The following is a 26463-nucleotide window of genomic DNA, read 5'->3' as shown; positions in this document are numbered from 1 at the left end:
CGCGCTTCGCTCGCGCCCGCAGCGCGCTCCCCGCAGGCGCGCGCCCGCCCCGGCCCGCCGGCCGCCCCGCCTCATCCGCATAATCTATGCGCCGGCCCCGTTTAGTATGTAGATGTATGCACATACATTTGCATACCGATGAGGCCGGGCGAGGAGTGGGTCGCGTTCAAAATGGCGGAGCGGGGAGGGCGAGGTAGCGGCGGTCACGGCAGTTTGGACAAGAGCATCACCCTCCCGCCCGACGAAATCTTTCGGAACCTGGAGAACGCCAAGCGCTTCGCCATCGACATCGGTAACCGGGCGGGATCCGCGGCGACGAAGGGGCCGGCGGGCAGGGGGCGACGGCCGAGGGACGGGCGGCGCCTCTCGCCCGCTGAGGGGACGCGCCGGGGCCGCGCAGCCTGAGGGGGGCGCGGGGCATGCTGGGAAATGTAGTCCCGTGAGGGGCGGGGGCCGGCGCGGGGCTGCGGGGGCGAACTACAGCTCCCGGCGGGCACCGCGGCAGGGGGGCGGTGCGGGGCACGACGGGACTGGGAGTCCCGGCGGCCGGCGCTGGCGCGGCGGAGGCGGGGAGCGGCACTACAAGGCCCAGCGTGCCGGCCGCGGGTAACGGGCGGCGGGGGGGACGGCCTGGGGGTGTCCTTGGCGGCCGAGGCAACCCCGGCGGGCCGAGGGGATCGCCCGGCGGGGACAGCGAGCTGTCCTACCCGGAGGGGAGCGGGGCCCGCGCCCCCCCGGAGCTGGGCAGCGACCTCGGCCGGGAGGACGCTGGCCCGGCCTAGGCCCGAGCGGCTCCCACACCGGCCCGCGTACCTGGGCGCTGCTCCGTGCACCCCACACGGGCCTGGAAGGAGGAGGAGGCCCGGGGAAAGCGGCTGTTCACCGGCCCTGGCAGGGATGAGGGGGTTTGGCGTGGGCTGGGGGCCTGGCACTGCAGCTGCGTCCTCAGTCACCCCCAGAAACACCCCGTGTCCCACACGTAAGCGTGACAACACAACATTCCTGGGTGTACAACAGCCGGCGCCAAGGACAGGGTGACACACAGAGCGACACCTGAGCACCGCAGCAGGGAGCTGTGCTGGTGTGGGAGGCCGTGCTGGGACACGGCTGAGATAAGCCTGTTAATGACTTCACCTGTGCAGGGATTAGCATCTGTTCTGCAAAACCAAAAATGCCAGTTCACACAGTTTGCGTCTGTTTTGCAGTTACTAGTGGAACTATTTAGTGAGGAAGCCAGAAGTCAAGTGTTTTTCAGCCACGGTACCATATGGTACTAGTACCAACCTCCACTAGTCCTCTGGTTAACACTGCTGTGGGTGGAGTGGATTCACTGTGTGGTGGGAAGAACATACACGCCATAATATACAGTCTTGTCATATCGCAAGTCCACTTAACTCCTTCAGAAGCTACTCATTTCCTGTCTGTTCAAATAACAGCAGGAATTGGCCCTTCCCATGAGTCCGAGTGGAATTAGAGTTCTAGGATTAGTTATAAAGCCTAGTGACATGTCTCCGCTGGCATTCTGAACAGATTTAAGTCTTCGAAAACTGGGAGAGGAAGAGGAGAATGTATAAAGCACACCTTTACACACCGTTTATCTGGTGATTAATTGCTGAAGCACCTGTATCACTGTCAGTGTTGTACAAACTATGACATTCCAACACAAGCCTAACAATTCCTCTACTTAGAGATTTGGTAGAAAGCTTTTTGTCATAGTGCAGAGCTACCAAGTTTCATTTGTTTGTTTAAAAGAACCCACAAACACATACCACCACACACAAAAACCCAACCAACACAAAAGCTTGAAAAAACCCTCACCTTCGAGGAAATGAGCTAGCAGAACAGAGTTTGGATTTTGTCTACCAGAAACTTTTAAAACAATGTCTGGTACACTGAAATAAGATCTGAGATCAGGAAAACTTTATTGCTTTTGTCACTGTAAGCATCTGTCAGTGATCACCCTAAGTTGACCTCACTTGAATTTTGCTGGGAAAAGCCACCTATTTTTCTCCTACAGGTTGCAAAAATTTTCTTGTTTATTTGAGCACTGTGAAAGAGATGAGGATACTGTTATGAAAGCAAAGCTATAAGTACTAGCTGATTATTTTTCACTTGCCATAACTCATCACCTTCTTATTAACAGGTGGTTCATTAACCAAGTTGGCTTATTATTCAACTGTGCAGCACAAAGTGGCAAGAGTGAGATCCTTTGATCATTCTGGAAAGGTGAGAATTGTCTCATTAGCCAGTTGTCTGTGATTGACTCATAAAGTATGGGACTGGCTTCTCATAGCAGGATAGAAATTTAATCTGAAACCCATCTAGTAACTTCTTCTACGTAAAACTTTAGAACTTCCTTATAGCTTAAGTGTGACCTTCAGTAACGTCTATTACTCTGAATTAAGCTGTCACAACTGAAATGTTTATTTTAAACACCCATTCTAGTGTGTACTGACACTCAGAGCCACCCCTAAGCATTGATACTGCAGCTCAGATGAGTGTGTGGCTCCTCTTCATAACCCTTTGCGATATTCGGGGAGAAACTAGGTGTTAGCATGGGTTTGGCAATTATTTTTTGCTTTACAGGCTTAATATAGCTCTAGATCTAAATTCATGTGATGATACATCATACCTGTTGTCTTTACTTAATGGGCTTCAGAGTTGTGCAGCCCATGCACAGGCAAACTTGGTTACATTCCTGGCCTTCTTGGAAGTGCTTAAATTGCCAGTCAGTGTTCTGGTTTTAATAGCATTAACACAGTTTCGAGGCAAAGGATGCACAAGTATTGATGTTCAGCAGTTTGTCTATAACTTTCTTTCTCAAGGAAGGATTTTGAAAAATCTACAAGAAATTCTTTTCTCTTTTAAAGGACATAGAAAATGAACCTTTGTATGAAATATCGGTTCAGGAGGAGATTACAGCTCGACTTCACTTCATTAAATTTGAAAACACTTACATTGAAACCTGCCTAGATTTCATCAAAGACCATCTTGTCAATACAGAGACAAAAGTCATCAAAGCTACAGGTGGTGGTGCCTATAAATTCAAAGATCTTATTGAGAAGAAATTGGGGTTGAAGTAAGTGGAACTGTTTAAACTTAGTTATAGGAGCGTATTTCTTCTTTGGTGGGATTTTAGTATGCTAACTTTTCACTTTGCCCCTCAAAAACCATCTACGCCAGAAGAGTGAAGCAGCAGAATATGCACACGCATCATGGTCAGACCGGGCTGAACTGACTTGTTAGTGAACAGAAGCTCCAAAAAGATAATGATATCGTGAACTGACATGTTAGAGGTGCAGGAATTGAGCCAACAGACAGGAACACAGCAAAAACAAACCAAAAAAATGATTACGGTAACGGCTTTTACTTTTCACCTCACAACCAGCAGCATTTCAGGGATGTTATCCTGGCTATCAGTACCCTGCTTTGGACATACTGTTGAATTCTGCTGGAATAGAGCTGACTTAACTGCATCATTCACCTTATCTAAATTATGTATCGTGTTCCCACACCCCATATTTGGATATGTACTGTTGTGAATCCCATTATTCTTGTGAGCAGTCTTTTTTTTCCTGTGTTTGATAATCCCAGTAGGAGGCTCCTTACAGTAACTTTAATCTGTCATATGCGAGTACCGAAATGTTGAGGGGGCCCTTTTTTCCTTGATTGGGAAGGAAGCGGAAGAGCAAAAGAAAATTATTCCATGTTAGGAAATTGTTTTGTTAGGTTAACTTCCAGATAAGTTTCCTGACCTCCTCCATTACAGGGGTGCACATACACTGTGCCAGCACCAGGGCACTAGAGAGGCAGTGTGAACAAGCAAACAGGGGAGCAGGATTATTTTTAAAGGCAGCATGATTAGTGTAAGATTAAAGTCACTGTGTGAGTGCAGTCTGACTTGGGGCTGTGTGTGCTGGCTGGCAGATGAACAGAGCGTTGGCAGATAGATGCAGGCTTTGTGTTTGAAGAGATCTGGACTTGTGCTGTGAGGTGTGGGTTACTATCTCCTTTTGTAAAGTCTTTAAAAACTACTGTTCTGAAATCAAACTTGCTTATCAATAGGACTGTCAAATTTACATAAGGGTGTTTTTTTCTCCCGGTTCCCCTCAGAGTAGATAAAGAAGATGTAATGACCTGCCTAATTAAAGGATGCAACTTCGTGCTCAGGAACATACCCCATGAAGTGTTTGCATACCAGAAAGATTCAGATACAGAATTCCGATTTCAGACCAACCATCCAAATATTTTCCCTTATTTATTGGTGAATATTGGCTCTGGGGTTTCTATAGTGAAGGTGAGTGGTTGCTAAAATGTTTTGTTGTAGAATTTGTTAAAGATGATCTGAAACATCTTACTATTTTACATTTGTAGTTGTTTCTTCTTGGGTAATAAAAAGTTTAGAAGGATTTTTTTTTTACTTCCATTTCTTATGGAGCTATGAATGCTTTTCCATTAATTACCATAGTTCCTTTTTAATCATATTTAATTTGGTGTTTAGAGAAGTTGTTATATTAACTGATGAGGACAAAAGCTGTCAGATCAGAGTGATTTTTAATGTTTGTTTGTGTTGGTACACTGGTCTGTATCTAGGATTATTGGCCAGCAATTAAATGCAAAAGTTTCAGAAACCGCTTGTGGTGTAAGTCTGTGGAACATGTACCTCTGGTGAACTTTTCACCTGATATTTACACAATTAAATAGTTCCGCATACACTAATTCCACTGTTAAAAAAACCCGATATGCTCTCGTATCTGTGTGTTTATGGTTATAATAGGACTTTCTAGACAAATCTGCCTTTTTTAATTGACAGGTAGAGACAGAAGACAAATTTGAATGGATTGGAGGGAGCTCAATTGGAGGTGGAACCTTCTGGGGTCTTGGAGCACTGCTCACAAAAACAAAGGTATTGAAGTGTCAGTTTTAAGGACCGTAGGATTAAGTGAGATGCTAAGAGGAAGCTTGAAATGTTGGAATGCCAGACTCTTTGTATAGGGAGAAAAAATTGTTTTAAATAACGTCTGCGATGCTCAGGACAATTTTGATACTCTCCATTAGGTGCTTGTGGTCCTAGACTGTTAGATAAGAAGGCTGAGTCCTTGGCTTACATTCTTATTTTCAACACTTCTGATGCATAAAAGGAAGTTTTAAATACAAAAAGATAGCGGTATAGGGACAAAAAAGATAAGATGGTCATTGGTGGTAAAATAGTAATTCTGCTAATTGTCTGTACTCTTCAACACGAAATGCCTGCCTGGTTCCTGCAGTATTATCTGCAGAAGCAAAGCAGAGAGCGCCCAGTTACTGCCAGTGTCCAGGAGCAGAGAGGAGGAATTCTAACTCTGTGTTACACTTCATGGTTTCAGGGGTTCATCACTTAAATCCCAGGTTGGTAATCTGCCAGAATAAGGCCTGATTTAGTACTGCTCTGCCTCACTCAGGTCTTAAATCATGTTAGTTTTTCCTGTCTCCAAGATCCATGTGTCTTAAATAGGTGTCCCTAAATGTCAGCAGTGTAGAAAAAGCTAGAGTTACATATGCACCAAATAAGAAAATGTCAAAGGGAAAACCCATACTTGCAGTATTTTGCTTGATGTATTTAAAAAGAAATCTTAGAACATGACAATGTCTGCTCTTAATTCTCTCTGATTTTGTAGAAGAAAAATATCAGGGTTAACAGACTTATAAATTAAGTAATGGTGTAATTTCAGGCCCAATAATGTGTTTCTGCAACAGTAAAGGCAGACTTAGTCTTTTGGTTTTTAAACATTTGTTTTCTTATGCCTCAAGAAGACATAATTCTGTTTACTCTTAGTTACTGTGTTTCTGAATTCCTTCCAAGATAAGACATGAATGAGGTTTGCAACTATTTTATGTATGCTGATCCATCTCTAGTTTTCAGGAGAAATTCAGCAACAGTCCTTGTAATCAGCAGTCGTGTATCTTTTGCTGGCAGGGTTGATTCTAAGCCAAACCAAACCCCTGGTTTTGGTCAGTAAAGATGCTGCAGAACTCTGGGTTTCTGGGCGAGGTTCTCTGGCTGTCCGGGAAAGCTGGAGTAACTCTGCTTCTCATCCTCAGAAATTCGATGAATTGCTGCAACTTGCTTCGAAGGGCCAGCACACAAACGTGGACATGCTGGTGAAGGACGTGTATGGAGGTGCCTACCAGACGCTGGGGCTAAGCGGGAATCTGATAGCCAGCAGCTTCGGGAAGTCTACTACAGCCGATAAAGGTATTGGCACATAAAAGATCTACTCAAGATTTACTACACAGTTAATAGTTTATATTACCTGTCAGCATGGATTTGCTGCTTGTGCAAAAATGTTCTGTAGTACAGCCTTACAAGCAGGCATTCAGATTTAGTTTGGGATTGTGTAAGTCAAGGCAAACGCCAAAAATAGCTGTCTAGTTAGTGCGAAGTTAATCCATTCCTGTGGGAAATACCGGTGGCTTGCTTGGCCCAGAAGAGGACCTAGGGCCGTGATTTGCAATTTTATTTGCAGTATTGTAATAAAATGCTTGCAGCGCGTCTCAGCTCAAGATGGATGGATGAACCATCATCAGTGGTTCCCAGAGAGAAGAAATGGGGTTCTTGCCATTTGCTGTTGGCCTTTCAAGCAGGTTTCTTTCAAGCAATATTTCACAGAGGCTTAATGGTTTTTTCATGATATCTTTAGTCAAATACACACTCAGTGTTGTTTGAAGTACTTTTTTTATAGAAGGGTTTTGGCGGGGGGGAACACCTTTCTTCTACACACATAAAGAGACTGGTCAAACTCCGTATTTTTTTTTTCTCCAGCTGTAGGCTGTTAGAAAAGTACAGTCCATTTGAGCATTCTTCAGCTGCATTTAATTTGTCTTACCGTTTCTTTCCCTGAAGAATTTTCCAAAGAAGATATGGCAAAAAGTTTACTACATATGATCAGCAATGACATTGGTCAACTTGCCTGCCTCTATGCCAAAATCCATAACTTAGATAAAATATATTTTGGAGGATTCTTTATTCGGGGTCACCCTGTTACCATGCGCACAATAACCTACAGTATCAACTTCTTCTCCAAGGTAATGAAAACAGAGATTTTCCTAATAGCAAAGTCACGTATTTAGTTACCTTTCTAGGTTTTTGGGAGACTTTAAAAAATGAATTTGCACATGAAGTAAGTTTAGAGGGCTGCTGTTTAGGTAGGTAAGGCAGAGCTCTGAAGATCTGTTGTGGGAGGGGTAAAATAAATGTGAATTGCTTGGGAGTTCTATCTGGCCTCTCTTTCTCCCTCCCTTTCTCTGTCTCTTTATTATATTTTTTGATTGACAGTCTGCCTTGTAGCTGCCAAGTAATGAGTTGTCACTATTTTCTTAGATAGCTACCACTGTTATTCAATTCCTCTTGCTGACTTGCATCTATTTCTTTTCACCCCCTAGGCTATGCAATGTGGGATTGTTCTGCTGATGTAGTTAGCAGTTAGGATCAGGGAGGGGTTTTTGTTGTTTGGTTGGTTTTGGGGGAGGAAAAGGAAAAAAAAAAAAAAAAAGAGAGGGGGAAAAAAAAAATAAACAACCGACCTGTGGAAGATACTGAAGATTTTTCACTAGAAAAACAGCACAGTCAAAAGCTCACTTAATGGTTGTTACAGATAGATTAGTTCCTGCATGACTGCAATTTTGTGGAATAGATGACACAATTTTTTAATCTTTTCTCAGTGCTTCAGGCAAGAGACTCCTGTATGCTGCCTTTTTTCCCCTTTTTTCACCATTGCAGTCACTTTCTGTGAAACTTAATTGGGTTTCAAGGAAACTATTGCAAAACTCCAGCTTTAGTTTCTTGCAAGAATAGCTTTATTGGTGACTCAAATCCCGCTGTCACCGTGAACTGCAGCAGCTCTCTCACTCCAGCTCACCTCAGTGTTAACTTTTGCGAGAGTCGCTGCCGATTTTCCCTTAGGGACGGCAGCGACGCGCCGGCCTCGCCTGGGAAAGCTGCGGGACCCGGCACTAGGAGGGAGGCTGTTCTTACCCTCCCTAGCGTTCCTGTATTATATTAACAATTAAACTGAGTAATTTGATGGGGGAAATGTGTGCCTATGGGTAATACACAGTGTCTGTACATTAAATGTTAAATAGCAGTGTAATGAACTAACGGTAACGAGCAATGTCTCGAATACGTTGGGTGTGCAGTGGCACAGGCTCAGGTTGGTGGCCTGGAATTTGATGACCTTGTATTTGCAGGCTGTTGAAGCAAGAGGGGTTGAATATTGGTGGGACGATGTCCTTCCCAGCGCAGGGCCTGCCGTAGAGCACACACCGCTCGTGCAGGGCTTTTCTCCCCAGCTCTTTAATGACTGTGCAATGATGTGTTAAGCAGTTCCTCCTGCAGCTGCTAAAGTTACTGAATGTGTTAGCATGTAGCACAAATGAATATTACCATCTCCTAGTTGTGTCTATTAAATTTAAGTGTAAAACTAGTGACAAAGAAGTACCTGTTAGCCACCAGGGACCATCCAATTGCAATGTTTCATATTGTGGCAGGGAGAGGTTCAGGCATTGTTCCTGAGACATGAAGGCTACCTGGGAGCCATTGGGGCATTTTTAAAAGGAGCTGAACAAGACAGTAAGTACAGCCCTGCTATGTTCTGTATCTGCTGTGTTCTGAAATGTCAGTGTAATGTCCGAGTTTCTCTTAAGAGGCTGCATGTAAGTTGTTGCCTAAATAAGTACATTTGGCACTAATAAATACAGATGCTGGGCTTTGGTTTTATATATTCTGGCAAGGACATCTTAATTTCTCACTGTTTTTCTTGCTTACCTTTGAGAAGCCAGCAGGATTTGGCTCTTCTCTTTTCTGAATTTCTGCAAAGAGCAGTCATAAGTCTGAATCAAATTGGGGAAATGGGGTTTCTGAGAACTTTCTCCCTCTTTAAGAGACCAGCTCCCAAGTTCATTTAATGTACTGGAGAAGACCAGCATCTCAAAGCTGTTTGTTTGAGAGTAAAAAGCCTCACAGACATTTCTGAAGGATGAGACACTTCTGTCCAGCATTCTTTGGTGCTTTAGTTGATTTCTGCTATTTTTTTTTTCTTGTTGAAGTACTAGCAAGCCAGTCAGTATATTAGTTATATTGGAACAGACAGTGAGGTTCTTAACGGTACTTAGTTTTAGTAAATATCAAATATACCTCAAGGATAATGGATGTAGAATTGTTTTCATACCCATTTTATAGATACAGGCAAGGAACAATGAGGAATTAAAGATGTTGCTTCTGCACCACATACTGTAGATCTGAACTTGATTAAACTATTTTTTAACTAAAAAAAGTTTCTACATAAAACTTCAGTGTTTCTGTGAAACTTACATGGTGCTTTGAGGGTTATGTAGTTATATTTGGTTACTAATGGATCTAGATTTAGAAATAAGAAATGGTCTCTATGATCAGTGATAGTGCTATAACTGCTGGTTATAGCCCTTAATTACAAAGAAAGAGGCTTAAAAAAGAATTGTTTTAGAACTTTGTCTTATGTCTCATTGAGGTTGAAGCTCTTTGGAGCTTGGTAATTCACTGAGTGGTTAAACGTTTCTGTTGCGGTTTGGAGGGAAAAGTTGTGTTTATTTATAAAGACAAGGGAAAATGGCTTTTGTAGTGAAGCAGCTTCTCTGAAGGGATGCTGACTCGACTCACTCATGGGGGTATTTTCAGTTTTATTTTCAGATTATGTTTCTCTCTTGTCTTTCTCTTTTCTAGACCCAAACCAGTATAGCTGGGGAGAGAATTATGCTGGGAGTTCTGGTCTCATGAGCACGTCACCTGATGTTTACCCTATGCAGAGAACACGGAGTGGTACAGTATGTGGTTGTCTTTTCTAGAACTAAGTGCCGGTGAAAATGATGGTTTGAAAATAGATGGTTATTCTCTAAGCTAGTTGCTTCTTGCTCCTGGGGCTCCCACTTCCTAAAAGAAGTGACTAATACAGTGTCTTGTGTCGTGTGCGACGTTGTCTTGTGTCTTGTGTGATAGTTTGATGTAACATCTAATCAAAACAGGTTGGGGCTGCTACTTTATCTTATTCTCCTTCACCAAAGCAGGGAGGGGAACGTTTATCGCTTACCTTTCTCTGAAGTAGCTGGATTTTGCCGCAGTTGAAATACTGTGCTTCAGAATTTTGAATCTGATGTTCCACTGTATTTAAGCAGCATTTATTTACTTCCTATGAAAAGAGAAATATATTATTGGACAGAAGAGCATGAGCCCAGCCATCTCTTAAATACACCGACAATACAGTAATTCTGATTTCACAGTGAAATTGGCAATCAGAAAATACATTAAGGTTCTTAAAATATTCTAATACTGCATATACTGAATTGCTTTTGAAAAGAAGCTAGAATAGGGAAGCTCATTGTGTTTTACCATCTTTTACCGCTCTGCACATCAGTGTTTTTCATGTCAAGTTGGTTTAAATGTCCTTCATTGTTGATTTGTCTCTCTCAGTTTTCAGGAATTAGTTTCCTATACTTTGATGGATTCCATGGGTTGTGCCTATATATTTAAAAAAATACCTAATCTTAAACTCTATCATAACTGAAATAATTGTAATGAAATTGTGGATTACATGCGTGACCAAAAAAATAATATGATCCTTCTTAATTGTAAAATATATGACAGATTTTTAAAAGTATTTATGCAGATGTAATGATCTCCTGTTGTTTGTCAGCCCTTTAATCTGTGAAAAGATTAGTTTGTTTTGAAGCAATTTCTGAGCGAGTTCTAATAAATCTCTTTCATTTTTCACCTAGTTTGACATGCTTGAAATGGACAGGTTGGAGAGACCACTCGTTAACCTGCCACTGCTGAAAGACCCATTGACCTATATTCCAGACACTGTTGACCTCACAGACGACGCCATGGCCAGAAAATACTGGCTCACCTGCTTTGAGGAGGCGCTGGATGGGGTAAATGTCACCCAACAGTCGTACGTGTGAATGATGCAAATGTTTGGCAAATAAATCCTCTGTGGACCGACGTGTTTACCCTGCAAAACAGACCTGGTGTGTCAAACCTGTGGTGTGTGAGTCCAGTCCCTCTTTCCCCTCGTAACAGAGGCACCCGACTGTCCCAGTCTCCTCGGGAAGCCCTTGGTCCTCTCAAAGGCAGAAGGATGCTTCTATGGTGCTTTTTAGATTTTTTTGTATTTTTTTAAAGTGTTTTGAAGCATCTTCTTTCTATGGCACTTAATGAACACTCCAGCAGATGGAGAGCTTATTTTTCAGACTGAACTTCAAATCAGTTCCATGGGGGATGCGTGAATTCGGTAACCTGGGTCTTGCTCATTTCTCGGGCAGGTGGCGAAGCGCGCTGCAGCCAGCCAGCCCGACTCCGTGGATGCACTGGAGAGAGCTGAAAAGTTCCGACAGAAGTACTGGAATAAACTCCAGACGCTCAGACATCAACCTTTGTGAGTGTCTTGATTTTCCCTTTTTCATCACTTGCTGCCTCCGTTGAGCAGAGCCAGTTAACGGCTGACTAACAACTCACTGAAAGCTCACCAGGTTATGAAGCAGAGCCAGCCGAAAGCTGAGGAGGCTGGAGGCTTTAGCAAGTTGATGTGCCAAACGTCACATCCTGTGCACGGAACTTTCCAATTTCATATATTGGAATTTAATGGAAAAATTATCGGCAGAAAAATTATCATTAAAAATAGTTACGTGGTTATTTTAAAAGGTAGCATGTTAATTCAAGTATCTAGCTTTGCTCTGAACATTTTCCCTCTCTGTACTTAATTAAACTGTGTAGTAGATTTACAATTTAGACACAGTGTTTAGCACACACAGTATGTAAAGACTTGTAGCTTAAGTGTTTTTGTGATGTGCTGTGACCTAGAGGAAACAGAAAAGAACTGTTTTCTGTTTGAAGTAGCTGATCTCTTTTTTCCCCCTTCTCCCTTTTTAAAGTGCATATGGTACCTTAACAGTTAGAAGTCTTTTGGATACAAGGGAACACTGTTTAAACGAGTTCAATTTTCCGGATCCCTATTCAAAGGTAGGTTGTTCTTAATTTACAGGGTGGACAACGTGTAAGTTCAAGACACTTTTTCCCTACTCTGGAACTTTGCATAAGTAACGGCTTGTAGGGGAGGGATTAGTAACTGGGTGCCTTGCGGCAGTTTTAACCAGCTGGTGGTTCTCACTGAGGAGAAACAGCGAAAAAGCAGCAGAGAAAAAAAGTTCAAGAGCTTCTCAGCACCTGGGATGATGAAACTCTTGATGCAAAACTCAGAAACCTCTTATCCAGTTTGTGTAGAAGTGCTGGTGGTGAGCCCTGTCCTGGGGATACCTGCCTTTGGTGGATCACGGCACCACCAGATTGCTTTTGTGTGTCCTCTCACCCCTTCCCCACCCTGCTCAAGATCTATTGCACCTCTGACTCATTAAGAAAAGTAATTCCTAGGCTACAGATCATACCCTAGCACTAATGAAGCTTTTTCTTAGAATCCCAGGGAACTTTTATCTTGTTGATATTAAGCATGCTGATAACAGTAACTTGTTGGTCCATTAGAGGCCATGAACGTAGAGGAGAATGCTTGAACGTGGTCTTGGGACTGAGACAACCAGTGATGGGTAAGACATTTTTGTCTATAAATCCAACGTTTCATGTCTTTCTTACAGGTAAAGCAGAAAGAAAATGGCATAGCCTTAAAATGTTTTCAAAGCGTAATCGAATCTTTGGATTCATTAGGCTGGGAGGAGAGGCAGTTTGCTCTGGTGAAAGGACTTCTTGCGGGGAATGTCTTTGACTGGGGAGCAAAAGCAGTCTCAGAGTAGGTGTTAAATATTTTAAAAGCACCTTTTAAGATACAGAATATCTGATTGTTCTTTTTTAAACAAAGTTCACCAATCTAACGCTAATTGTAGTTTGTATTTCACCTTAATCCAGTGTTGGTTGTTTGTTTACAAGTGTTGCTGTGGTGCAGGAAAGTTTCTATTTCAAGCCTGTAAACCTGGCAGACCTCTCTCTGTGGTGTTTGAATTAGCGTGTTTAATATGCCAGTGCGGCTGCTTTGCTTGTAGCATTGTTATTAGTGCTGCTTTTGGGTATGTGTTGGACTGTGTTCCTAGAATTGAAATGCGCTCTTTTTCTGCAACCTCCCATTGTTCTGATATCGCAGCATCTATTCAGTGGTCTGTAAGTTAGGCTGGGTGGTCTCTTTGGTGACTAAATACTAATTACTTTTGAGCAACATACATTTCTATAACTATTTGGAAAGCTTTTTTCCTTATATCTTGTCAGGATCCCTGAATTCATTTGAGAATATTTTTGATTTTTCAGTTCTAGAACTTTCTTTCTGTAAGGCCGATAATATAGACTCCAAGAGCACGGGAGAGGGACAGTTTACAGCTGACATTCAGCACTTCCTCCCCCTTTCTGCATCTTTGAGGAGTTTTCCCCCAATTAGCTCAAGAAAACTGCATTAAACTCAGTGTGAGATTGAAGGACCTTCAGGAGATTTGGCTGGAAGGCGTTGCCCAAACGGTGCACCACTTACCTGCCCTCTCGTGATGGGAATCCTCATCACCACCTCCGCGGTTGGGGCTGCTTTACAACACAGAGCCAACAGCAGGAGCTTTTAAAACCTGCACCTGGTCATTCTCATTCTTTTTTTCCCCACACACAGGTACAACTTTAAAAAGCTTCTGTAAACCAATCCTCAAATTAGCCTTCGTAAAGCACTGTTTTACCATGCAGCTGTTTTCAATCATGACTACATTTTATGGTCATCTGCAGTCCAAAAAAAAAGCCTTTTTTTGCCCATAGTCTAGTGCCTGCAAACACTTGTGTGCTGCTGAAGTCTTTTTCTTTTAGCGTAAGAACTGTAATTTACTGTAGGTCTGAGCCTGTTTTAGTGTAAGCACAGAGTATCTGTTTCTCTGTTATAGGACCTACTCACAGTCCGCGTTATAACTGATGCAAAAACATTGCTGACCACCTGCTAAAGAAATGTTCAAGTGATATTTGTGCGAGATTAAGTTGCCTAACTGTGTATTCTTTATTTCTCTTCTGATACAGCGTTCTGGAATCTGAGCCACAGTTTGGATTTGAGGAAGCCAAGTCAAAACTACAAGGTATAGGGAGATCTGTTGTGGTTGGAACTGGATATTGTGCTAATATGAGAGTGGAGTGTGAATGTGTTTAGGTGGCTGTTCTGCTGCCCGAGGTGCCAGGGCAGGGAAATCTGAAATACAGCCTACAGAGTTTCAGTGCAAGGTTCCTGTTCGTGTTCCAAAGGAACCGAAACCTGAAGACTTCTCAAACAGAAGTCTTAGCTGCACAGATATTCAGAATATCTTGCCCCTGCTGGTTTTGTAGCTGTTCTAACCCTGTTGAGCTGGTGTCCTGGGCAGTAGAACACCATCCAGCCCCGATGAACCCGTACGAATGCCACCTTGCATGGCTCCATTGCTTTAGTGTGAAAATCCCATTTCGAAACTGCTGTAATTGAGCTATTCCTGTAACTAAGAGCTCAGGAACTCTTTGAATTTACACATTTAACATTCAGAACCTGAGCTCCAATGCTTTAATGCTTAAGCATCTGAAAGACACACCTCTTGTTTTTCATAATGTACAGAATTACTGTTTGCCTAAAAGAAACACTAACATGATTTTGTCTGTGACACAGAACGTCCCTGGTTAGAAGATTCCTACAGTCAATGGCTAGAGAGACTGAAGGTACGGCATCGCTTGTTGCTAACCATCGAGTGATTAGAAACATTAACCCCAAAACCACTTGTTTCTAAACAGATCTAACAGAACTTTGTTCAGACAACTCAAAATAAATTCTGTTAACACGGTACCAGTAAATCAGCAGCCTTACCGTAAAGAAAGGAGTAAAAGGAATTAGTCGACACTTCATTTCTTACTGAGCTTCTCAGCTAAATTCCTTCAGAAACTGTGGCTGTTAGAACCTGGCTGCTTTCAGAGCTGTTCCAAAGTGACCACATTGTGTCTCTTCTTTATTGGGGTGCTTATTTCTATACAACTTGACCCATAACTTTGAAAACTTGACCCTAAATGCAGTGTTTGGATTGTTCCTCCATCTGCATAGCCAGCCTGAAATCAATTTAAGAGCTGGCTGAAAGTAATTAACCTATCAATTAGCAAAGCTTTTTTTGCCCTGTGTGATCTCTATTACTATTTAATGAAGGTTAATTGAAAAGCTCTTGTTTCTTTGTGTAAATCTCTGTTGGAAATGATAGCCAAAGGTTTGGTACAAGTAGACTGTTACAAATCATTATGTGATGTTCTGATGAGTTACGCTGCTGTTAAATAACAAAAATTGCCAGTTGCTTAAGGGTATAAAATGTGAGGTCTTAGAGTCGTTCTAAATAATGCAAACTATGCACTGAAATGAATTGTGAACTCAATCCTGAATACGTTGGTTTTCTCTTACAGGAGGGTCCCCCTCATAAATGTGCCTTAATTTTCGCAGATAACAGTGGAATAGACATAATTTTAGGAGTCTTTCCTTTTGTCAGAGAGCTCCTTTCCAGAGGGACAGAGGTACGTGCTTCTCATTGCGAGTTCACTGTGTAACGGAGTTTTGGTGATTGGTGAAGCTTTGTTAATTACCTACCAGCAGTACAGTGACTCCTAACATCTAAATTGGGGATAATCCAAAGCCCTGGGACTCCAAAGTCTAACTCGAAGTAGATGCTGAAAGGCAGGAAAGCAAAACGAGTCTCTGTCAGACCTACGGCTGCTGAATGAGGGTATAATGGCAAAAGACCTGAAATAGCTGGTGAGCGGAGGGAAAGCGAGGGCCGGGCCGCCAGCCTTTCTCTTCACATTCCTTCTTTTGTACAATAAGTCGGGCAGTGGTGATTTTAAACAAACCAGCAGCTCTGGCGCTGGGTGTGTGGACTTGGTTCATCAGCGAACTCTGTATTTCCCTCAGGTGATACTGGCTTGTAACTCTGGCCCTGCCCTGAACGATGTCACCTACAGCGAGTCCCTGATCGTCGCCGAGCGGATCGCAGCCATGGACCCAGTGATCCAGTAAGCGATTCCCAGCTTCATTAGGTCCTGTACAATACACAAAACGAAGACACAAGTTCCTCGTTACATATTTTATTCATATTTAACTGTGTTTATTAGTGTCTGAAATCTGCAACCTGGAAGTAAGAGAAGGTGGATCATTTACTTTTGTTAAGGTGAAAAATTTAGAAAACAGATCTTTGTTGAACGTCCATATTTCTTGTCTGTGTCTTCCCTGATAAGCACTCAAGCTACTAAAACATAAATTTTCTATTTATTTTTAAAAAGAATAGAGGAAAAAACATATATTTTGCATATCCTCAGTAGAGGATCCAGAGCTGACTAAATAATCCTTTTGCTGAAGGAAACATTTTCTTGGTGAAATCCTAGCGGGAAAAAGAAGCTTTTGGAAAGAATACTGAGACATTCATTGTTGTCCAGCTTGTTGCTGGATTTGCATGACCTGTTGAGTTAGCTGTTAAAATCTTTTCTCTTTATTTAAAGATCTGCTCTGAAGGAAGAGAAGCTGCTGTTGGTCCAGACAGGTTCGAGTTCTCCGTGTCTAGACCTAAGGTACCAATTTGTTACTTGTCTCCGTCGGGCAGGACGTTCAGAGACGGCTCTGCAGTATCTTGGCCACCTTTCTGATACGAATCACTTTTGCAAAACCACTGCGAGTTGCTTAGTGTGGATTTACAGCCTTGTACTATTGCTCAAGCCTCACTAGCAGTTTGACATCTGATTTATCATGTGACATTATCAGTTGCATGAGCAGCTTCATTATGGAGGATGTAAAATCCTGCATGTGACCAAGAAATCCACTTGGCTATAAGAAGCATTTAATGTCATCAACTTATTTATGTTTAATTAGTTTCTCTATTGGAGATGGAACTTACCTGTGTTTTCTGGGAAATCCCAATTCCGCGTGCATTTAATGAAGCTTGTACAGCTGCATTTCAATCTCATTTCCTTTGATGTAAAATGTTCCTGTTTATCGGCATCAGTAATTCCACATCCCAGCACGGTTTGTGACTGATGCAGCCCACCCTTTGTTGGTGTTTCTGACCCCGCGCTCTCGTTTCAGCCGCCTGGACAAAGGTTTGGCCGTGCTGGTCAGAGAGCGCAAGACGGACCTGGTGATCATCGAGGGGATGGGCCGCGCCATCCACACCAACTATTACGCGGCACTCAAGTGCGAGAGCCTCAAGCTGGCGGTGATCAAGAACTCCTGGCTCGCAGATCGGCTGGGAGGGAAAATTTTCAGTGTCATTTTCAAGTATGAAGTGCCATGTAAATGATACGGATCAGCCAGCTGGCTGAACAGGAGCAGCAGAACGGACTTGCACTAGTTTTACTTTAACTGTAAAGAATGTATTTTTATTACAACAGGGAAAAGAGTTCACAGGAAATTCCATATTTATATTGTGCTTTTGTGACTTAAAAAGCAACAATATGATTCACTCTATAGTATACACACACAAATATATATATGTATATCACTCATTGTTTATTTTGGTTAAGTGTTTATTTTAATGCTGCAGTATTTGTGATGAAAAGACTTTATTTTTTTGTTCTGTGAGACATTCATATAGAAATATATTTAAATGTCAATGAAATCTTTTTTTATACATTTCTGCCTACTCTGCCAGCAATGACATGGCACATACCAAATAGTTTTTGAAGTGCTGAGTGATTGACACCGCATTTTCCGTGCCAGCTTTTAAACTGACCTAAAATCTTTCGTGCTCGTTGCAGTTAATTCGATGGAAGGACTGATCCGCCTTCTTGCTTAAGCTGGGTTTCAAACGGAGCTGTCGTGATCAGCGGGCAGCTGCTCAGCACCGGTCACCAGCAGCTGCACCTTCCAGGAACTCCTGTCCCTTCCCTCTTGTTTCGGTTAACGCCTGGCAGGGAATTCTGCTGCCAAGTTACGCAGCAGTAGTTGGGAGTCAAGTCTCACAAAATTACCCTTAAAGAGAATGTGTGGGGCTTTATTTGGCTATTTTCCTGTCACTGGCATGGGGTTTATGTTACCTTCGGTTATTTACTGCTGGGACTGATCAGAATTAGTCTCTCTGTCCATGTGGGGCAGTTAAAGCCATATCCAAGTGACTGAATTTGTTTTTTCCCTCCATCAGATGTGCAGTAGGTAAATGGAGTGATGTAACCCTTTGCAAACCAGCATGTGCATCAGGCACCCCAGCTCTGAAACGCAAACCAGCTTAATTAGAAAACTATTTAATATGCAGCAGAGTTAGCTGTTCCCCATGAATTTCAAAGATTCTTCTTTGAAAGCAAGAGAATAATGCAAAACCTGCATTACTCACTGCCTCACCCTTGCCTGCTCAACTTGTGCTTTGTTTTAATGGACCGATGACCAAACTTCGTGCTGCAGGACTGTTGGATTTCAACCATCGATCTTAAATTCTTCTTGACCAGGTTAACTGGGCCAAAGCGTCCTCTCTAAGGAACAGCGAAACTTCTCCTGTGATGGGAAGTGGCAAAGGTCTCGTCCATGGTTTGTGTTTCTCAAGTCCAGCAGCTCTTATAACTGCGCGGTCTCCCCTTCCGGGGGTTTGTACAACAGTCTTGTGGTTTCTGATTCAGAAATGCCCTTCACAGTGCCCAGCATCTTCTGCTCAGAACAGGGGAAGAGTCCAGCCTGTTCGTAACTACAATGTTTAAGAAGCAATTGTTCTTGATTAGAACAGTCAGGTGAGGGCTTTACGTTTCAAGATTGTACCTCACACTGTAATTAGTAAGCGGAGGCTTCAAATTAACCTCTCCCAAGTCACTTACTCCTACAGCATCCCTGTACTTACACAATGAACTTCTCAGCTAAACACAGATCCACCTTCTTGGCCATCTCAACTTTATTTTACCAAGTCGTTAATCTCCCTTATTTTTAACAGTTACACTCTGTCCCTTATCAATTTAAATTCTTCGAAGCCACTACATGTTCTGTATCCAGCTCCACCACCAATCCAGAAGGGCTCTGTGTGTGTTTGTCATTAGAAAACTAATGCTCTAGACTTGCAGAAAAACATCTTTCTACGCTGATGTAGTTCCTATGAAATACATACGGTATAAACCTAATACACGCCCATTCCTTAAGCAAAAAATTCCTAAGCATTAGCCCTCCCTGAAGCCTCCTGGCTTTGTCTTGTATTTTCTTTTATACGTAGACGAGTGCAGATTTCTTCTGTGAAAACAGAGCAGCAAGATTTCTGAAAAACAAAAGGGAACAAGGGGGTGAGTTGTTCTGCATCACAGAATCCATGTTTTAAGTGTGCAGAACCCAGCCAGTGAAAGGGATGGAGAACAACACCACCGAGCTGCACGCTCAGATACAGGTGCGCTTCCATTTACACGTGTTTTCCTGCTTGTCGATTGACTTAAGAACAGCCATACTTGAGAATAAACTGGTTATTGAAGATTTCCTGGCCTCTGTACACACTCAGCACATTGGCATGCAGTTTGGCTGCCCAGGAGTTACAGTAAATTCTTCTACTTCATACATTTGGGAGGAGGGGCAGTTGTTTTATTATTGTTACCCTGTTCAGGCCACCAAAGTATCACACAGCCCAAGCTATGAAATGCAGAGCTCCAAAGAGCAGCGTGTCCATGCTAACCAGCAGGGCCGCAGGACGGGAGGTGGTGACCGTCCCTACCTTGGCGTGTCCCGCAGCGCGTCTGCTCTTGTTGGACAGCTCGGCCACGGCCGCCAGCACTCCCAGCGCGAGGCCGATGGCCAGAGTGAGGAACAGCCCACCCAGGGCCTGTGGCTGCAGGGCACTCCAGCGCTCTCGGCTCTTGTGAAGGCAGCTGGTTTCCCACCACTTGTTCCGCAAGTAGTCGAGGTCGCCTGATTCCCGCAGTTTGAGGACGGCGACGGAGAGCTGCTTAGTCCACCGGGACGCTGGCAGCAGCAGAACGAGAGAGAGGAGAGTACGGGAGAGATCAGAGCTGCTGTAACGTCGTCAAGCAACTGGCTGCTACGCTGCGGAGCGGGGTTACCTGGGGCTGCTGTCAGGCAGCCATTCTGCAAACAACGCAGCAGCCCAAAGCCCAAGGCTTTTCTTAGGTACCGACCATTCCTGTCCCACCCACAGAGGGACAATAATACTTGCAGAATAATGACAGAGTGACGGTATTTTGAGAAATAGCAGCAGTTGTGCTCCACGGGGGAACAAACTGTCTGCCCTGCTGACTGCACTGGGACTCGGCATTACTGGGACTCAGACAAATCCCACAGGAACCAATGACACCCCTGAGAGCCGGATTTTTTTTGCATATTACCGTTCAAAGGAAGAGTCAGTGAGCACTAGTGATAGTTCACCTACAGAATGAAAACCCTGTGGGAGCAGTTACCAATCAGTGCAGATAATTAGTCTGACTGCAGAAAACACGTGCAGGTTTCAGGACTCAGCTGTGTGGGGTGTTTTGCTCTGTCAGCCTGCGAATTCAGACCTGTGAAATCCAAGCAGAGAAGCGGGACAGGAGCGGTTTGCAGTGACTGACCCTGGGCAGTGGCGATGCCGAATCCTCTGGCTCCGATAACTTCGGGGGCCCTGATCAGATTGCAGTGCCTGGCGGCTGCGAGGTCCTGCGAGATGGACTCGCCGATGAAGGCGTAGTTCGAGTCCATCACGCGTTGAACAGCTTCCTGGTAGGTTTTGACTAAAACGTGGTCTCGTCTCTTGTCCATATATTCATAGATCATCTGATGGATGGGATTCTTGGAGTTCTGCAGCCCAAAAAATCCAAGTGTCAAACCGAAGTGTGAATCAATCATCCAAAAAAAAAAAAATCTGCATATATGCGTAATAGTTGCAAAACAATTTGGAGAGTAAGAATACTTAAAACTACTGCCCGTGGAGCCCTCTGTACTGAGAACTGGCATACAGCTAGCACAGATTTCCTAATGCACAGTGATACAGGCATAGAAGTCTTAAATATTTCCCAGCCCCACCCCCTCAAAACCAACCTCTGCAGGCATCCAGTTAATGTACCCAGAAATGACCTACATCAGTCCTTGTATTCAAGGAACACAAAGATAACCCCTGAAGACTAGCACCACTTTCTTAAGAGAGAATGCAGTGTAAAAATATCAGTCTCAACACGCTTTTCTCTCTGAGAAAAAGTGGAAGAATAGATGAACAAAACAGCAGATAACAATCACATTATTTGAAGTATTACAGGAAAATGGATGGAGTCTACAGTGATGAGGTTGGGTGGTGTAAGGATGTATAGGCAGGAACTAGCCAACTTGGCCCCAGCTTAGCGGTTCTATGGCCTCTATGTGCACAATTCAATTCTCTGCACCTTGAAGTAGTAAAAAGTAGAGGAGCCCTCCAGTGTCCCAAACTCGAGCTTTCTTTGCTTCACGAGGTCTTCAAAAGTCTGGACGGGCAGCTGCTCGCTGCCGGAGCTCAGCAGAGCGGTGAAGTTGGCGATGTAGGCGGCCAGCAAGGCGATGGTGAAGAGCCACCAGACAGCGGCGATGACCCGCACAGAGAGCGCTTTGGGACGAGGGGTGACACCTGCACGAGCAGGGGAGCCGATAAAACACACGGGAGGTGATGTACAGTGAGAGAGAGCTGAAGAACTTTACATCCATGAGCCTGAGTTAGACTTCCTTTTAAATAACTGCAATAATAACTTTGCCAAACCGCAAAACTTGCCCTGCAGCTAATGCACAAGCCTGAAAAGACCCACTATGGCTGGTTTGAACTGTGTCAATGCTGCATGCAACGCAGAATTGAATCAATAGTGGCCAAAACCACCACCACTCCACTCTACAAAGCACCAGTGCTGTGGTGAGCTTGACATTCCCCGGGGCAACTGTTACCACATTCCCCAACTGAAGCCAACCATCTGTACAACTCTCACGAGTCTCTAATCAAACACCCAAACTGGGAGTTTCAGTGCTGTCTAGTGTCCCTGTTGGAACAGCTTTTCCCTCGGCAGGCGGCATTACAGATGGAGCTGGATTTACCATCAGCTGAACACACGCCACGGCTCCCAGAGCCGCTTTGCTCAGCCCTCCCAGCTCACCTTGCAGCGCAAGTGCTCCTGCTCCAAACCACAGGCTGTTTAAGAAGGTAAAGTGGTTCTCCTCATTCTTTGGCTCATTCCACTCGCAGGGGCTCAGTCTGTGGGAAAACAACAGGATAAAACCAGACATTCAGGGGGAAAACAGAAATAGTCCTGCAGTGTGACTGCAGCAGAGCAGATAACCTAGAAATGCCCTTTCCTTCCATGGCAGCTTTATCAGCCCTGGTTCTGGACCTGTACAGAAGGTTCCTCAAAACAAAATGCACCCTGGCACTTTCTTTAAAACTGAGATCTCTTCACAGCTGAGCAATCACCTGACTTGAACAAAATCTGTGACACAAACTCAGTTATACCTGGCAACAAGAAAGAGGCAGAAGCAGGTCAGCACATAAGCAAATAAAAGGCCAGTCCAGGTCTCCTTACTGAAAGGAGCCAGGAAGTGGAAGAAAGACACCTCCTGTGAGATGGTGTCTTTGCGAAGCAAGATTCCAATCCCAGTCTGCAGGAACGGAGTGGTGAAGGACACCACCTCTTCCCTCGCAGACGTGACTGTCAGCGGAGCCACTGCGATGTCTGCTTCCTGCGGGATGAGATTAAACACACATCAGTTTGGTTTGCCAAACCAGCAGGCACGTTCCTTTCTGTTTCTGGCTGCAGCATCTACATGACTGAGAGCTGGACACAGTATTTGTAGGCCAAAACCAACCGTAAGTCTTGCTATTCATTAGTTCTAAACAACAGGCAGGATGACTCCATGTTGCTCAGTCCCTGAGCAAATTCTAATGAAGTCCAAGAGCTGCCAGCACTGTTCTTTCTTTCTAGAGCGGCAGTTTGTCAAAAATATAAGTTAGAAATTACCTGTCTCAAAATTTCGCCAATCATCCCTGTCCAGTTCCCACTGGAAGAGACCGCACCGTACTGCCCGTCGCCCACCACCTTCACCCTGTAGCTGAAGTGAAGCATCGCAGCGAGCGCTTTCAGCAGATCGATGCAGTAGCCCTCCAGTTCTGCACTTCTCACCATGACGTAAGGATCTTCCTGCATATTGAGGGAAAAAGATACAATTACCTGTTCCCACAGTCAGCAGTGCAACTGATTGTGAATTAAACCATTTTGGGCCTTTCACAGCCCTCGAATCTTCCTGGTGCAAACTACAGACAGCGTGCGCCTCTGCACCCCTGAGCCAGTGCTCTGGTGAACAGGGATATCGGTGTCAGACAGCCCAAAAAAACCACCTGCAAACATATGGGTGGAGGAAAAAAAGGCAAAGTGTAATTCCAGCTGTCTCGCAGCCACTGTTAGTGCTGTGCCACTGCCTTACCAGGATTGTTGTGACAGTCAGCGTTGGAAGACCCTCTTCTGGTCCCCTTGAGCCACTGCCCTGCAAATCAAAAACGAAGAAATAATGGAATTTCAAAGTCCCAGACCTGGCTCCCTTTATTTAGGGCTTACATTGTACCTTGGGGTGGGTGTGCATGTGTTAAACCAGACTTAAAACTGCCCCTGTAAACTGCAGCTATCTCACCACCACTGTTCCCTAACAGTAATTAATAAATCACACGCATTTCACTTCATTGTGTGTTGTCAGCGTACTTTGTCCAAATAAAAATCCCTTTAAATATTGTCACAATTCTTCAGATACACAGTGCACAGTGTCTTCCAAAGAGATCAATTCATGTTGTTGACAAGACAGCAGCTAATTAAGGTCTCATTAGAGAGCAATTCCAGGAGACAGAACAGTAGGAAACCTGAGAGGAGGAGGAGAGGACACATGGATTCACCGCTGCTTGGAACGCTGCATTCACCAGTACATCGTCCAGCCTTACAGAGCCACACAACTCGAGATGATTTCCCATCAGCCTTCATCAGTAACTCTGCACCAATGAACTCAGACATACCTTAGTCATGGCATCATCCTTCCTTGTAGCACCTAAAAGAAAAAATTAAAAAATCAAGTTCTTGCAGGGCTTATATTTGCAGCTCCTTAAAAGCGAAGCTTCATACACTCATTTCATACTGCACTTCAATAAACAGAATTATTATCCCTGACTCCCAAGCTCCCAGTGCAGGTGACTTGCAGCAGTTTTGCCAAGTTGGCTTCCGCGTTCGCAGCACAGAATTAGTGACAAACAGGAGCAGAAACAGCCACAAAAGGTTCTAATTGTAACTTAATGACTATGGCTGTCATTCACACACTGAGGATGGGATTCTGCAGAATCAGTTGCCTTAGTTCCCTCTCACCCTCCCTGACAAGGTGAAAATCCAGCTCTCCCGCTGCCTCACACAACCACGATTTCCCCCAAAACTCCTCCAAAACCTCATCTATAGCCCTAAGGAAAAGCCCTGTACACAACCAAAAGTTCATCAGCATTAAGCTTCCCTTTTCATAGTGCTCAGGAAAAAACCTCAGTCCCGCCTCAGCTGCAAGACAGATAAACTATAATGATGCAGATACAAAATTAAAACCACAGTTGTGTCAATATACGACTCATTGATTGCCCAGGATTTTTTTTTCTAGAATGTGCACAGCATTGCTCTTCGGAATCAAAGAATTCCCAGTGCAAAAGCCAAAAATCCCTCAAGATAAAACAAAAAATTTAGGGTGTTCTCACTCTTTCAAGCAAAAGCTGCGAGTTTCTCATTAACTAGAGCAACATATTCATTCATTATGTATTATCCATTTTTTGGTTTTGCATTTTCTGGTCTTGTGCTGAACTCTACATTATTGTAAAACAAAACCTGTTTTTTCCCCTCTCCACTACAGTTCTCCACGGGAGCTGGAAATCTTCACAAAGGAGTTCTCTTGTCTGCCTTTAGAACCTCATTAAAGCCAGTAAAAGCTTTTTGAGGCTCCTTTTGGAAGACCTGCTGGGGTTTCTTGGAAGCAAACAGCCTGTCCTGCGGCCTCCAGCCCCCCGCAGCGCCGCTGGATGCAGCTGTTCAAAGCCCCATTGTGAACGCCTGAAAGGCCCATAAGTAACCAAGTTGCAGCACTAACTCAAAGTTCACGGCAGTGACACTTCTCAGAAGCCAAGTCTTCCTTGTGAGAATCCTTTGTGAGAGTCTACAAAAACATAAGGCAAAAAAGAACAAAAAAACCAGGCTCGTCCCTCTTGCTCCCTTCAGGCCGGTGGCTGCAGGAAGCGACTGTGGCTGCGCGAATCAGCCTTGTCCTTACGCGTTCTGCTCCAAGCACGCCCAGCTCCCTGCTTAACTTGCTGAGAAAAAGCTTGTAGCACTCTTAACAACGGCCACCTCGAACCAATTTTCTAGCCCATCGTCCCTCTCTAGGCTAGTCCCCTTGCCTTCGCATCCTGTGCCAGGAGACGGCTGAACTAAAAGAGGCAGCGAGGGGTCAGGTGGATCACGGTTCTGGAGCACACTGGGAAATTCAGGATGAGAGAATTCTCAGGATGAGAGAATTTGGCCCTCATCACAGAAGCAAAAGGCTGAAGTGTGTGAAGTGCTGCTGCCGCAGCTCTGCGATCCCCCGCTCTGGGCAGGCAGGAGGTGGGTGTGCGAGGCAGACAGGAGACAGCAGAAGAAGAGAAGTTGCTCTTCCAACCCTCTGAACAGAGAACCAATTTTTACCTTCCAGTAATTTTGCAAGGCCAAGCTACTCCTTAGCCTGAGTCTGGGACACAGCACCAAACAGCCACAATAAGACTGAAACAAGAGCATTTGCTGTTCAGGTGCAACAGCAAGCTCAGCTCCTCGGGGAGAGCAAAGCAGGACCCAGGCGGCTGATCCCTGTGCAGGCTCCTGCTGCTGTCCCTGCGGAACCGCGGGGGAACGCAGGGTTCCCTCTGCCTACAGAGCCGACAGCCTCAATGCGCTCATCACCTCTTCTTCCCAAAGCACGGAAAAGTCACAGTCACAACCTGTAACAAGGCAGGACCTGCTGGTATCTCAATAAGCAATTCAAAAGCAAATTCTTAGATTAAGACAAAATCCTGTAATCTCTAGCAGTGAAAGACTGAAAGAATTAACACTCTGTAAAGAACAAAACCAGATTTAGATGCAGCCAGCAGTTTTGGCTCATTTTTCTCACCTGCTTGGCTTGATTCTCTCAGGAGCAGCGTGGTGGTGATCACATAGAACACGAAGTGGAGACCTTTGGCCATCGGAGCAGAAGTATCTACTGTCTAAAGGAAACCTCCTGCTAGAGATGAAAGGCAAGCAGTTAAAGCTGGTTTTACAGCTCCCCATTGCTGGGTGAAAATCAGTATGTCCTGGATTTTCTGCACCTTATTCTGAAGAGGCCCAATTCAAACAACGATCTCCAGGTACATACCACAAAATTATCTTTATTTCAATTGTCCTCTTTCAAAAAATAGCTAATCAGAGCAGGTAATATATCACTTGCATCACCTTGAAAAGAAAGAGTT

At 44.2% G+C, this 26463-nt stretch overlaps 2 protein-coding genes across 2 annotated transcripts; one reads left to right on the top strand and one right to left on the bottom strand.

Moving 5' to 3' along the window:
* The first annotated feature begins 150 nt into the window (after window positions 1-150).
* On the top strand, window positions 151-19395 carry PANK4 (pantothenate kinase 4 (inactive)). The gene is made up of 19 exons (XM_065650045.1): window positions 151-292; window positions 2144-2226; window positions 2871-3079; window positions 4114-4297; window positions 4814-4906; window positions 6082-6235; window positions 6884-7065; window positions 8527-8608; window positions 9737-9837; window positions 10786-10941; window positions 11332-11444; window positions 11941-12028; window positions 12655-12806; window positions 14054-14109; window positions 14664-14713; window positions 15437-15544; window positions 15939-16039; window positions 16523-16591; window positions 17103-19395. Exons 1-19 carry the CDS (start codon window positions 172-174, stop codon window positions 17314-17316), a joined length of 2316 nt encoding a protein of 771 aa, XP_065506117.1. The 5' UTR covers window positions 151-171; the 3' UTR covers window positions 17317-19395.
* Window positions 19002-26199, bottom strand: LOC135997446 (probable glutamate receptor). Its single transcript, XM_065650046.1, has 10 exons — window positions 26127-26199; window positions 23974-24005; window positions 23397-23456; window positions 22934-23113; window positions 22429-22655; window positions 22076-22173; window positions 21344-21561; window positions 20540-20765; window positions 19690-19937; window positions 19002-19245 (listed from the first exon to the last, which is right to left on the bottom strand). The coding sequence occupies exons 1-10, from the start codon at window positions 26197-26199 to the stop codon at window positions 19144-19146; spliced, it is 1464 nt and encodes a 487-aa protein (XP_065506118.1). The 3' UTR covers window positions 19002-19143.
* Between the last annotated feature and the right edge of the window lie 264 nt (window positions 26200-26463).

The sequence above is a fragment of the Caloenas nicobarica genome, chromosome 22 (genome assembly GCF_036013445.1).
Source record: "Caloenas nicobarica isolate bCalNic1 chromosome 22, bCalNic1.hap1, whole genome shotgun sequence".
NCBI lineage: Eukaryota > Metazoa > Chordata > Aves > Columbiformes > Columbidae > Caloenas > Caloenas nicobarica.
This window is presented reverse-complemented; position numbering and strand designations above follow the sequence as displayed.

Excerpts from the sequence above, each read along its gene's own strand:
- PANK4 (XM_065650045.1), top strand. The coding sequence starts at position 172 with ATGGCGGAGCGGGGAGGGCGAGGTAGCGGCGGTCACGGCAGTTTGGAC. Across the intron at positions 7,066-8,526 it reads GTATCAACTTCTTCTCCAAG|GGAGAGGTTCAGGCATTGTT; the intron begins GTAATGAAAACA and ends ATATTGTGGCAG. Across the intron at positions 12,807-14,053 it reads GGAGCAAAAGCAGTCTCAGA|CGTTCTGGAATCTGAGCCAC; the intron begins GTAGGTGTTAAA and ends CTTCTGATACAG.
- LOC135997446 (XM_065650046.1), bottom strand. The coding sequence starts at position 26,199 with ATGGCCAAAGGTCTCCACTTCGTGTTCTATGTGATCACCACCACGCTG. Across the intron at positions 24,006-26,126 it reads GAGAGAATCAAGCCAAGCAG|GTGCTACAAGGAAGGATGAT; the intron begins GTGAGAAAAATG and ends TTTTTCTTTTAG. Across the intron at positions 19,938-20,539 it reads CGGCATCGCCACTGCCCAGG|CGTCCCGGTGGACTAAGCAG; the intron begins GTCAGTCACTGC and ends TGCTGCTGCCAG.